Below are 14476 nucleotides of genomic sequence, written 5' to 3'. Positions count from 1 at the left end.
TATAATATTAATTACACATTTTAACGTTTAATATGAAATCATTTAAGATTTAAGATAGATGAATAATCACAATGAATCTCACACAGTTCGGAGTATTTTTACTATCTGTGCTGTAATTTAAACTCATGTTTGTCGCTCACATTATAAAGTGTATACAGTGTTCCTCTCACAGTATTTTTTTGTTTTGTTTTTTGCATTTCCATTCCAGTTACTACATGGATGGCAGAGTGAATAAAGTGGAGGACTTTCTAAAAACTCGCCTGTTGGACACACTGACAGAGCAGATCACTAAAGTCACCAAGGTATTTAAATTTCCCTAAAAGTCGTGAAATTTACGATGATATTTGCCCCACATTAAGTCAGTTCTACAGCTGTGTTGTAGACACAGGATTAGGATAATATCTGGTGTGTTTTTCAGGGATCATATCTCAGGTCTTGCCTGTGACTTTCATTTTTATCAATTTAGACTTTCAACCACCTTGAGGGAGGATATGAAGAAACATCTCATTTGAATCATGAAATATATTTGCATTTCTTTTGAGAATGCCAAGTTATGGATCAACCCTGTGCTAGTTTGTGTCATGATAAAGCTGCTTGTGCAAACCACAAGAGTGAGCCCTCGGGGTAAAATGATTGTATCCACCATGAGGGAATGTTATCAGTGCTATCTGCTGTAGCAGACTTGCTGAGATGAACAGCAACAAAGTCTCTCAAGGAAAAAGAAGCAAAGAACAAAACTTAAAACATTCAATGAAATGTGGCAGGAGTGAGATTCTTCTCTGCATTATCTCTCAGCCAATGTCAGTCAGATTGCATATGTAGAAGTGTTTTTTTTTTGCCAGCTGTAATGACTTTCCATCAGCTTGCAGGGTCACTAAATTTTTTGTCAGTTAACCTGTTTCACTTTGAGTTAAATATATGATCCTACTGTACAGGTCTTTAAAATACATTTAAATGAAAATCTATTGAAGGTGAAATCCAAATGGAGCTTTCAGAGAGCTAATTTAATTGTGGATTTTTCATGGCAGGTTGTGAACACACACACTCCTGGTAAGAAGGTGTGGCTGGGTGGACTGGGGCCGGCGTGGGCAGGAGGCATCAGCAATCTCTCTGACACATACGCTGCTGGCTTTCTGTAAGTACCATTATCATACTGTGATGTGTTCTTTAGATAATGATAATAATGAACTGAAACCAGCTGCACAAGATAACTTTCATATATGTTAAGAAAATATAATTTATTTCCAATGCATTATGCTTTTTATTGACAATATGTATCACTTATCAAAGGCACCTACTGTTGCAATTCTGATGCTTTTCTTTCTGTGTGAATGTATTCCAGGTGGGTGAACACGCTGGGCATGGCTGCGATGCAGGGGATTGATGTTGTCTTGCGTCACTCATTCTTTGACTACGGATACACGCACCTTGTGGACCAGCACTTTAACCCTTTACCTGTAAGTCTCTCAGTTTCAGATCAACAAGGGTTATAATGGCTGTTGGTTTGTATCATCTCATTCACAATTCTTCATCATAATAGCAAGGATCTGACCTGAGCAGTCCCGTTACTCTCTGGACCTTTTCTGTAGCAGACCCAGTGCCTCGATGGCACCTCTCGCTCTTTCCCGTGGGAGCTATTAGGTGAGATGAAAGGCGTTTAGTGGTGATGAGTGGTTAGACGCGGGGGCGAAATGCCATGTAACCTTAGCCTTTTGTGAGTAACTCAGGACAGTGTCACTGCTCCCCTCAACCCCCATCACAACTGTGTGCTTCTCTGTCCGGGACAGTGGCCGGTGAGAGATCTGCAACCCGAGATGCTGATACACAGACATGCTAGTAAAACGGCCTGCAACAGTGTGTGAAATGGAACTGCCTAATCCCAAGTTCCTCTGTGGCTTAGTCTGAACATGCACGGACCAGAAATACAACAAGCTTGGTCCTCAACACTGTATTAATCATTGGAAATTCAGAGTTTGTAATGTTCCTTTATTGTACTAAAAGTTGAACCTGGGATATTTCCTTAGTGATTTACTTCTTTTTAAAGAAGGACTTGTCTTAGTATTAAACTGATTTCATTTTGCTGGGGCCATTTCTTTTGAAGTGTGAAGGAGTGATAAAAGGCTACCATGAGCCAAGTTCATAAAAGAGATTTATTAAGTTCATAAAAATGGTTTATATTAAGCTGGAGCAGAGCATGGGTAAGAGGCTTATATTATGGAGGTGTAAGGTAAATCATTGATTCTACAGTGAAAGAGAAAGATGGTGGAATCAAGGCATTAATTGAACATTTGTCATTATTCAAGTTTGTTTTATTCTTGCTTTAGATGCTCGAATGAGTAGTGGAAATCCCGAAATACCACTTAAACCGCTGATATTATTGTTCTCATGAACTAATCACCTCTGCAAAATATGACAATAATTTTTCACTCAATCTTTTATTAGTTTTCGTGAGCTGGCATGCGCTCTCCTCTGCCTCACTCCAACTATGAGATATTAAACTATCAAGATGGCTTCATTTTTTCCCATCTTGGTCTCCATTATTTTTCTGGGAATGATGGTCTCCCGCTAAGAGCACAATGCTTTTAACATGGCTGGATGTCTAAAGGCTGCACCAGCCTACCTGCTGAGAGAATTCACTGCAGGGCCAACCTGTCCTCTGCATGGGAAATTTATGACTTGGCCCCTTCCCCTATAGGATGACTCCCCCATTGGTAGAATCCAGTCAAAACCCCCCCCACCACCATCCGCTGAATGACTCCACTCCACCTTTTTCCACACTTGTCTGCTCCCTTTTTCTGTCTTGCTCATCTATCCTAACTATCCCCTCTTTTCCTGTTTTGCTTACACATGCCTGTTGTCTCCCTCCAGAGGGAATATTTATTTCTCAGATACAGAGGAGGGAGATGAAGCAGTAGGCTCCAGTCTCTAACAGCCCCTTCTCCCCATGTTGAACCCTCTGACTTGCAAACCTGCATGACTCTGCGTACTGTGGGTAGACTTCTACTTCTGGTTCATTTTTAATGGCTGATATCTTTTTATTATCTTATGGGAAACCCAATTAAAGCTTGCTGAAGATTGTTAAATTTCTTAATGGATACAGTCAAATTAAAAACACTGAAATGTTGAACTTCCCGTTAGATGCATTGTAATAGTATAACCTCATACTTTGATCTTTGGATTTCTTAGGGATCAACGGGGTCTCAGCCGTGCAGTCTGACTCTCATTTGCTCCATTTAGCTAAACACTAAAGGTTAATCGTTATTCTCCTTGTTTTTGTCCTCTTATTCCCACAACTGTGCAGCTGAGGTTTGATTGGTGTCTGGTGTATGGTTTTATTTTTCTTGTCCATGTCCTTGACATGTTGTTGGTTTACTTGTGCCTGCCTGTCTTTCTCTCTATTTCGTGGTCTGTATAATGATTCGTTTGGATGTCAAAGTGATGGTTGTTCCTCCAGTTGATGTCTGTATTTCTGTCTGCCTGTCTGTCTATCCAGAGAGGGAGATTTAGGGAGACATACCAGGCAATTAGACAGGAAAACAGGCAGACAGTCTGACCACTGAGAAGTTAGGACCTCAGATGATATTTCCCCAAAATATTCAGTATTGTGTCCTGCCAGTTCCTGCGGACAGTTTAACAGATTTCAATTTATTGATGGTTTCGTTTTTACTTTTTAAATTTTAACACAAAACAAAAGTACAGCATCACTCCGGCCATCTTGCACAAATAAAACTCCAAACTCGTAACTGTTCTTTGTTTTATACACTATGTGTTAATCATAGATCACATATCTGACCATACATTCATCCACCCATCCCTCTGCCTGTGGCCAACACTATACAGTTCCATACTGTGCTGTGCTTCTTCGATGCCTTGGCAGCAAATTAAGTTAAAGCCTGCATGGAAAAAAGAAGCCCTTAAATGTTGCCATATGCAGGATTGCATGGGAACTTCCTGAGGAACACATGTTGTTCTGGGTCTCTTGGAGAGGTGTTGGGTCTGTGTAGTCTATAGAGTCAGACACAGTATGGTGGACCACTCAGCAATGATAACAGAAAACAGCAATTCGTGATGGAGCATAATATTTTGTAAAAATGTCATATTTAAGACCTGTCAAATCTAAGCGAGTCAGTGGTTGTTAGATACAATGTGACATGTTACATGGGACAGTCAGCTGCAGCTACACGTTGAGCGTCAAAGTGCTGACATATTTGGACTCAACATTTCTATGGAGTCAATCTCTTCTTTCACCCAGTGGCAGACGGGCTGCTTTGCTGGCATGTTCTTGATTCTCACAGTTTGTGAAACTTAATCTGTTTCTACGATCACCAGGACATTTCATGGCTGAAAAAAGAAAATTGAGATTTTAGCAATATTTCCTTTCAGGGGAACATTTCTGTAATAAAGAATCTCTTTCAGTAACCCTTCTGTTATATTTACACCCACATTTAAGACAAAGTGACAGCAAAGACAAGACAGGCAAGACAGCAAAGTGCTTTCAGTCATGTCAGATCTTCAAAACTTCCTTTCCACACCTGCCTGCTTTTGCATCGTATTTTTAAACAGCAACTAGGTAAATGGTGTAAAATTACCTCCTACTGTCATAAAAGTGATACCAAATGTGTCTCTGTGTGTTGTGGTGTTGCTCTTATAGGATTACTGGTTCTCTCTCATCTTCAAGCGTCTGGTTGGTCCAAGGGTTTTAGCTGTGCGGGTGGCTGGACTACAGAGGAAGCCGCAGCCAGGACGAGTCATACGAGACAAGCTGCGCATCTACGCCCACTGTACCAGCTACTACAAGTATGTGCTACAGCTGAACCACCTTGGATTAGTTTGTAACCTGCATTTAAACTCAGCCAGAGTGTATATTAACATTATATACTGCTCTGGAATTTTTTTTATTTGAGGCTGACAGATGACAGAGAACACATCCTTTTAGCCTTTCAGCCATGTGTAACAATGCTTTGGGAATGTCCTTGAAGGTTTAGATAGAAAACAGACTGCTTGCGGTTTTAATTTTTTCTTCTCCTTGCGTCCTTCTGCAAACACCTGAGGGTCAGTGTCTGGTGGAGAAGAACAAAATCCCTCGCCGTCCCATTCGGGTCCCCATAAATAAGCAGACGGCAGACACCCGTTCATTCACAGCTCAGAGCCTATAAAACTTAACGGGTATCACTTATCAGGTGTGTGGGTTATGTCTCCCCGCCGTCAAAGAGCCGCTGAAAGGTGTGCAAGGCCTTTATCCCATCTCGGATTGGCTGGAGGGGGGTACGGGAGGGGGAGGGGCAGGGACAATAAGGCGGTCTGTGCCGGCAAGAGATAAAGAGTGCCACCATGGCCTGTTCAAGGTTATCATTTAACCCAGGCCAGTGGCTGTCAGCACCAGGCTAGACTTACGGCCTTACTCTAGACAGGGCTCATTTACAGGTGGAGCATCTCTTACAAAAACAGCGGAGCGCTGCAGAGCAGACGGTCAATGGCTGGCCAGGGGTTGCATAACGGCACACAAATATTTGAAATAGTTTTCAACAAGTAATGTCACTCAGCCAGTGGGTATGTCTGTTGAATTTGGTAGTAAAAAGATGCCCATGTTATCTCAGCATACCAATCAGGTCTGGACTACAATCAGCCAGTGAAGAATTAAAACCGCCCCTCTTGAATCGAGTCCATCTTGCCGTTATTTCTACAACTCTGTGGTTGGACACAGTCAACCCGTAAGCGGACGAACCATTGTAGTCATAGCGGTTTTACTGTACTGTGTAAGACGGCAAAGACTGAATGTGTTCAGGCAGTCCGTGGTTTGAAAAGTCTTTGCAGATTAGATATTTGACTTTCACTGCCCTTTTACCCCTTTTTAGTGGTTTGCATGCCATTTTTTTTTTCACTTTCCAGTGATGCTCCAACATCAAACAGCATCAACACATGTTTATGTTCCTGGTTTGGATCTCTGAGAAGCTCATCGTTTGAAAAAGGCCTGAGAGGTCATTATCTCTCCCTCCATCTAACCATCTGATCTATCACTTGAAGCTATGGTCCACGTTTCTCAGAAACAAGCCTCCAAGAGTTTAACACAGAACCAGACACACATCGTTCCCATCAACAGAACTCTACTTTATTTCTCTCAGTAAATATATAGAATATTGGCAGTCTTACAGGGTTAATGAAATAAATAGGACACGGTGTCCAAAAGAACAAAGATAAATATCCAGCCAAAACCAAGATTGCTTTAAAGATATGAGATTTTGGAGGTGGTAACTGGAAGAGATGTCTACCAGACTGTTTAGCACAGCTCTGACCCTGAACACCAAGGCTGACATGTGGTATTCACTACAGTTGTGTTGTCTTTGTCCTTATATCTGGACCCTTATTAGATTTTATCATGTTTGTCTTATCTGTCTCGCTTAGTTATTTACCTCTGGCCTGTATCCCTATCGAGTTGTGTCCCCAGTGCTTTGCTCTCAGGAGAGGGACTCAAACACTGTTGTCTGTGTAACTCAAGATGTGTTGCCCATTGCGTTCACACCCTTCATCAAACCCTGCACTATACAGCGACAGGTTTTAATATTGGATACTGTACAAGAGAAACAGATTTTTGCACCACATAGCCTATTTAGGGATGATAGAGGCTTTAGAAATTAAATGTGGTTAATTATGGTTCATACTAAATATAGATGATAGGTCTTAGGCTATGATAAAGGGCAACTTGCTGTGTAATGGAATTCCCATCTTGAGAAGGCTTTATCTTACTTTATTATTTTTCTGCAAGTCTTTTGATCCAGATTAGATCAAGAAGTTGTGGTTTGATGCTCTTACTATATGTATGTGATGAAAATGCAGTATCAAAGACTTGCTTTTCTTTGTAGTCATCTTTAATTACAGAGAATTTTATTGAACGTGGCAATGTAATATATAATAAATCCCTATTAACAGATGTGGAGAGGAGCGTTAAATTAATGTAATGTTGTTCATCGTGTTCTTTATGGTGGCAGTCATAACTACGTGAGAGGGTCCATAACGATCTACATCATCAACCTTCATCGGTCGCGAAAGAAAATCAAGCTGGCGGGGACGTTACGGAACAACACTGTCCATCAGTACCTGCTGCAACCGTACGGCACTGACGGACTCAGAGCCAAGTTAGTATCTCTGTCTCATACTCGTGCACATACTGTACACACACTGCAAAACCGTATAATTGTTTATCTATAAGGAAATATGGTATCCTGTCATTCATGCTGATCAAACAAGACCGACATGCTGGTGAGAGACCCACGTTGCCAGAACAGCCACACAGGTCTTCCAGTCGGGTCATTGCTGGGATTGAAAATAAATGAATAAATAATACCTTCTAAGACATAAGAAGCAGTTTTCAGAGTTATTTTTGCAAAGGTCTGAATAGGCATTGTGGTGATGAATAGGGGTAATGAGAATTTCATGAACAACTTTATGGGTCTTGAATTCTTAGAGGTTTTCCAATCTTAACAGGGTGTTAAACACGGGCCCTGCAAAAAACGATAGTCTGTGTTGGACGTATAAATCACACAGACAACAACAAACTCGTAAAGAATATTTCAACAAATAAAAGCTAATAAAGAAGTGAATTGTTGTGAGTCATTAAGGCTAAGAATTTATTCAGACTGTCATAATATATTTCACTTCTTTACTGAAACTTAGTTTGAAAAGAGACTGAGCCCAGAGTCCTTCAAAGAGCGCCAGTGTGTTCATGCCCTTCTTTGTTTGAGACTGTTTTTATAGTCTACAGATGTTTAAACAGTTGATTCTTACAACCTTTTATATTCAAGCCGTTTTACCTCTAAATTCTGTTTTACTAACTATGATGTATTACGCTTCATACAAAGAGGTAATGTAATTCATAGTGCCTCAAAACGTCTGTTAAAATTAAAGGTTTATGCTCTCAGTCTCTTCCTCTCTCCTTTAAGCCCCTGCCCTGTTATTCTGACTCAGACTTAAGCCTGAAATCCTGGAATAACAGCCTAATGACCCAGGACTTTGTGCGTGTTTGTCTTTGTGTTATACGATACCTACATACGGCCTTAATTGAGACTCAGGCATGATCCTTCAATAACAGCATAATGATGGAGGATGTTTTAGGTGTTAGAACAGGATTGCGAGGCAATTAATAGGAGAGCAAGCTAATGACGGGCCTTTTTCAGGCCTTAAGTGCTTTCCTTAACCACCAGCAGTGCAGGGGTACTTTTATGAAGAATTTAGCAACACCAGATGTCTATAAATTTGTCTGACTAGTGGGACTTTTTAGTGCTCATTGGGGTCCTTGCATGTTGAAGGAAAGCTTTAAGCAGTTCAGTTTGATTCATAGCTTAATTGGATATTTTATTGAATTTGAGGTTCATGTAAAAATGTCCAATCCAGTGGCGTTAATCTCCATATTATTGTGAACTTTACAGTGTAATAGTAAAAAGGGTTGCTATTAACAGCAGCACTTTAAAGTTGAAAAGATGTGTGTTAAAGGTGTATGAGAGTGTAAGCTAGTTTCTCTTTAGAACCGGATTTATTGTGTTGTACATCACAATTGCTGATAGTTAATAAACTTACATGGTATCTTGTGTTGATAAAGAGAAAAGCCACATTTTTAAATAAAAAAAATGTGAAAGTCATACTCAAGCTGACTGTTACGTAGGAAGTTTCATACTATATTAATCCTGGATTTTTTTAATGTTATTAATTATTGCATACTAATTTTATTGTCATATTCAGCCCACAATCCATCTGTGACAATGTGCACCTTAACTTACAACTGTATATCTCTACTCATCAGTAATATTTCACATTGTTTTGAATATTCTGTCATGGTAAAGCTATCACTAAATACAGAAAGAAAGAAAGAAAGAGTCAGTGAATGAAGCTATTAATAGCCTCTGTGAACCTCTGTAAGGTGAGGCAACTCATTCATTCTTCTGTGCAGACAAAGTAGACAAAGGTTCAACATTTTGCATCTTTTGCTAACAGGCATGTGAGCATTTACCAAGAGGTTTAACAGGTTTAGGTTAGCAGCTCTTCTCAGTTATTCTTACTGGGTTGCAATGAATCACCCCTCCCCAGATTATAAAGGAAGGTAAAGGGTTTTTTTTAGCTGTTTGCAAGAACCCAACTTATTTTACTTTTACAGTGTGAAATGTTGTACAGCAATCTGAGTCTTAGGCTGAGGTATTTTTTAGCAACAAGGCAAATTAAAGTACATCAACATAATATCTTGAAAAACTTGTCACCTTATTTGTTAAATATTCTTACTGGTTTTAGTACTTTTCATAGTTCTGTAACTTAACTGTAACTCTGTAACGTACTGCACGAGTGGTGACTTTAAAATTGAACTACTTCAGTGCAGTTGACTGAGAAATGGGTTGAGTTTCACTAGATGCCTGTTCCACTCACAAAGTCGGTTTGTACCACTGTGAACCTGCAATTTTGTAACAACAGCACCCCCAAGTGTACAACTGACAGAATCATAACCCTTAAAGACTGAAGGTGAGACGATCCAGATTATTTTTTTCTTTTGTTGGTGAGGTGAAAAACCCATAAACCGCCTCATCTTTACTCCACATTATGTTTCTACGTCTCTCAGTTTTATGTTGCAGTCAGCTTTTCCCGTTTTCTTTGCAGACATGTCCAGCTGAACGGGGAGAAGCTCCTCATGGTGGACAATGACACATTCCCGGAGTTGAAGCCTAAGACACTGAGGGCTGGACGGACAATAGCCATGCCTCCCATGACCATAGGCTTCTACGTCATCAAGAACATTAACGCATACGCCTGCCGAAGATAACACTGACCCTTCATGCCTGAAATATGGCTGTGATGCTCAGAAGTCTACCAAACCTTCTTCTTCTTCTTCTTCTTCTTCTTCTTCTTCTTCTTCTTCTTCTTCTTCTTCTTCTTCTTTTACAGGAAAAACAGGAAGGGAAGGTCAGAAAACCGCTTTGTTAGGATTTTTGTCACTTCAGTAGAATGGACATTTTGGCTTGAATACAGTACAACCCCCTGGTTTAACAAAAGCCTCTTCAGCAGTAATTTCAATCATAACATTTAAACCACTCTACCAAATCACAAATAAACCAGGCCCTCTCCTTGTTCTCTTCTCTGGTCCATCAAAGAAAGACTTGCCCAAGACAGAAAAAGGGCTGCACTGAACATTTTTCTGTTCTTTTCACCAGGAATTCCTCATATGCTACAAGACTTGTATGGACAGTTTGCATGGATTGTTTTGTGCCAGTTTGTGTTTTCTGTAATTACAAAAGTGTACGTTCTTTGAATTGATTAAGCTATATTGTCTTCTCTTGGATTGTCAAACCGACTGTCTTTTTTTCCCCTGTATTTTTCACTGACGGACAGACAAAAAAGGATGAAAGAAACGCCTGAACAGGCAGCGTTTCTGAAGCATACACAAGTCAACTTCATTTTGACGTGATCCTTTCCACAAAGAGAGTGTGTGCAAGGTCATGCTTGGACTAACCGTGTGCTGTGTGTGTTTGTGTGTGTATGCATGTGTTCTATTGATAAAGCTACTGATGTGTCTGTCCAGTGTGTTTGACAGTGTATTTTGACCTCTGAAAGTTTCTTCCCTTGCCATATTCAAGGGGCTTACAGGGAAAATCTGTCTCAGAGTACGATAGCCAGGATGTGTTGCTGGTGCAGTTTTGCAAGCTGAAGAGCAACGTCTGTGACATTTAATTTCACATAGCTTGCATCCACACAATATCGGTGTTTTGCTTTAGGTTGAAAATTTCTAAAATAACAATTTTTCAGGTGTATTTGAACCATTCTCACCATCTTCAGTGTGGTCTCACATTTTGTAATCCTCTTATGCTGCTAGCGTTTTTTGTACTAAATATACATTATATATTTTACATAATTTTGTACAGATTTACTGTCATTTATTAGTAGATTATGTATTGTACATAAGAGTGATGAAAAGAATTTAAGCTTGATATGTTTTCTTACATAAAGTATACACCTAATTTATATGATTAAATACTTTGTTTTTATATATCTGTTGTAATCTGTTATAAAAAGGGTCAGTTATGGTACTGGTACTAATGTCCCAACTCTTCAGAAAAATCACAAATAATTGGAAGAACGTATTCGTTGAATAACAGGGTGACAGTGAGTTGCAAGAAAAGGAATTACCAGATGGTTTATGGTTCATAGCCCATCTTTCACATCATTTCTTTGAGTTACATTCTGTAACATTTGAACCATCTTATTTAAAGATGGGCTTGTTATTGTCATCACTAAACCACAGAGCGAGTAAAAACATTCCCATGGTCTTGTGCTCTTAACATGATGGGAGATCAGCAGGAGCAGGTTCGGAGCCTGAACATGCTAAACATAAGGAATATTTGTCCTTTTCTCTGAATGTGTTTATAGTTAATGTAGAGATGTTCATATTTGTTTTGGAGAGCATTATTTTAATATGTAAAGTGTGCCTATATATTATTTTTTATTAAAAAAGTTTACATTGATAATAAACACCTATAAATACCAAAGAAGTTGTATTTGTTCTGTATATACTTCACTAAAAATTACAAATCCATCAGTCTGCACTAAAGCAAGGAATGCGTTCCTTCTCAGATATCAAGTTGGCATTCACTTGTGAGTAAGTAGTTTCTACCTCTGCACGTGAGCAACATTGGGCAATGACTCCACAACAGTTCTCAGGATAAGGAGGATCTGCATGTGGTAGCAAGAGGAGAAAGGGAGACAAAGAGGCGAGAAGCTATGATTTATACCCGCCCAGGAAGACAAAGACGAGCAGAAATATCCTTGCACTGACAGAGATCAATAAATTCAAGCAGCATCCTTAAACAAAGGTTCCAGAGTATAAAAGTTACTGTTAGTGCACTCACTCACTCACTCACTCATACACACACATACTGTTAACACTCTGTGGCCCCAGATGTGGAAGCAGCTGGAGCGAGTCTTTGTAGTGGAAGATGCTGTCTTGTCCTTGCACGAGGCAGCTGCTGATGGGAAACATGAGACCAGGATGGGCTAAACCTCCAGATCTCAGTTTTGGTCCAGGCAGATTAAATCTGGCCAGACCTGGCTTGGTGTCTGCTGATGCACAGACAAGCGGGATCATGCAGAAGGGAGATGAAGGGTTAGGTCTTGTGTGACCTTGAAATAAAATGGCTGTCATTCAGATTCTCCCAGACAGGAGTGGCACACAAAGAAACTGCACTGATTTCTACAGAAAGCAAGACAAGCTTGAGCTGCACTGAAATTTCATGACAGTGAGGCATCAACACTGGAGGCCCTTCAGGAGCCGTGATCCAAAGCATGTCACTTTAATTAGATTTTTGTTTTAAGTTCCTTTCGTGGGAAATGGGCTTTGCTTTTATGAAAGTGACAGAAATGTTTGGCCTCAGAAACGAGCTTCAGAAACAGCCTCCTTTTGCGTGTGGTTCATTTCAAACAGGCCAACATTGTTGACATGTAAGAATCAAACCAGACTCGTTAACACCCGGTCTACTGCGAGGGGGAAAATATTATTATGCTCTGAGGGCCGTACATATATGCACATTTAGATGAACTTGCAGACATGCTTTATTTCTAAAGCGCATGCAAACCTGGAAAAACAGAGTGAGAGAAAGATCAGCAACTTTCTCCAGAAAATTACCTGAAATCAGTCTTGTTTTAAAATGGGATCAGCATTATGTGTGAAACAGAAAATGTGCCTGCGTGCTCAGGAAAGACATAACCTAAATAACAAGTTTGAAGCTGTAACTTATTAAAAGTTTGTTGTGTAAGTAACTCTGACCTGCAAGTGATGAATTAACAATAATTGACCAAAGCGATCCAGAACAATGAGGCCTTAGAGAACTTCCTGACATTCAAACCAGGATCTTATCAAGCCAATCCGTGGAAATGGTTTTGTTTGGCAAACGTTGCTTCGTATAAACCTGTACCTTGTGATAACAACTGCTGAGCGCCACTTCCTCTGACAAAATCTAATTGTGTTGTGATTTAGGAGGACTGCGCTGTGTCTGGCCACTTCTGCGTGACAGTGCCTCCTTAGCTGAGGTAACTGTTACCCAGGCCTGCTTAACGCTGTTTATACTCAGTGATCCATTCTGAGACATGCAAGGCCCCCTTTTGCCCTGTTAGCATACACTGAGGATTTCATGATGTTTACTCTGTATATACAGGAGTCAGCTTAAATAAGACTTCCATGAATGCCGGATCCCCGGAAAACTGATGGACTAGATTACACTTTGGCCCACAACGTAGAACTCTCATTTTGACCCAAGCAAGGTTAATAAAACCTAAATATTTATGTTACTATGAGGTTCTTTGCTCTGCTCAGAAGCCAAGCACACAGTCTGCGCTGAATATTGTGATACAACGCAGATTTGTTTTAGCCATTAAAACATTCTCTGAGAAGCAGCCTGATGTTTGCTGAGTGTCTATTTGTGTATGTGCAGCACACATGTAATGTGTGTGTCCGACAAGCTGATGAAAAATATATAATATTTACATAGCAGCAAAGATGAGAGGCTAGTCCTGCTTGTATTTTTGGTAATATAATATTTTTGCCAACATTTATAATGCTCTTTTGTGCATAATGTGCATAGCCTCCTATAGTTGATTTTATTTTATATCTTCTTTTTTTTAATCTTTTATTGATTTTATTTTGTATCCCTTTCATTGTCTATTTGTTCTACTTTCTACTCTCATTTGTACTGCTCCTGTTTCATTCTGTTGAATTTCCCTGGTGTGCAATCATTTAAGTCTTATGTCCATATTGAATTCATAGTGTGTTGTGAATTTCATAATAGTAATGTTTTTTTTTTTCTTGTTGTTATTTTTCCTCATAGTAGTGTCATAATGCTTTCCTGTGCTATGTTTACTTGTCTAATATATTTTACTATTAGATGACTTCACAAACAGCAGATATCTGTCAATAATTGTATGACTATTTATTGTTGGCCAAGTATTCAGGTCCATATATGTTATAGCAAAGTTTTAAGAGATATAATTGAATTCTAACTTTATTTATATTGATCAGAATTGTATTTATTAAAATAGAGATTTATGTAAAAGCAATCCAATTCTCACTCCTCAGTATCTGTATTATTGTATTATTTATATTTTTTCTCTTGTTCCTCTGTAGGTATAGTAATACATGTTTTAAGTGTTCTGTGTACTTTTTCTACACATTTTTCTAAAAGATTACTTTTCCAGAGAGATTTGCACTCCATAGCAAACTAGGGCGCATTCCACAAATACCAAACTATTGTGTACACGCGGTGTCTCGGTCATGTGCCTCTCTTCAGGCAGCAGCACATGACTTCTTCGTGCCTCGCTGATCACCAGGCTCCTCCAGCGGAGAACAGCCCCTTCCTGCAAACACTTATCCAGGAGCAGTCTTACAAGACGACCCCTCGACAGCTCGACGGCTCTATCAGCGCGAACTTCCTGCTCGTAAAGCCCTGCTCGTGTC

At 39.7% G+C, this 14476-nt stretch overlaps 1 protein-coding gene across 1 annotated transcript in view; it reads left to right on the top strand.

Moving 5' to 3' along the window:
- Nucleotides 1–9799, top strand: part of hpse2 (heparanase 2) — a 52065-nt gene extending 42266 nt beyond the window's left edge. The window contains exons 7-12 of the mRNA XM_070977986.1: nt 209–302; nt 1029–1135; nt 1343–1457; nt 4652–4797; nt 6987–7133; nt 9637–9799. Of these exons, the coding sequence (XP_070834087.1) occupies nt 209–302; nt 1029–1135; nt 1343–1457; nt 4652–4797; nt 6987–7133; nt 9637–9799 (772 nt within the window). The remainder of the gene's footprint in view (nt 1–208; nt 303–1028; nt 1136–1342; nt 1458–4651; nt 4798–6986; nt 7134–9636) is intronic.
- Nucleotides 9800–14476: the final 4677 nt, after the last annotated feature.

This window comes from Chaetodon trifascialis, chromosome 13, assembly GCF_039877785.1.
Source record: "Chaetodon trifascialis isolate fChaTrf1 chromosome 13, fChaTrf1.hap1, whole genome shotgun sequence".
NCBI classification, from domain to species: domain Eukaryota; kingdom Metazoa; phylum Chordata; class Actinopteri; order Chaetodontiformes; family Chaetodontidae; genus Chaetodon; species Chaetodon trifascialis.
The sequence above is the reverse complement of the archived record's forward strand: the minus strand, read 5'-3'. Positions and strand labels throughout refer to the sequence as shown.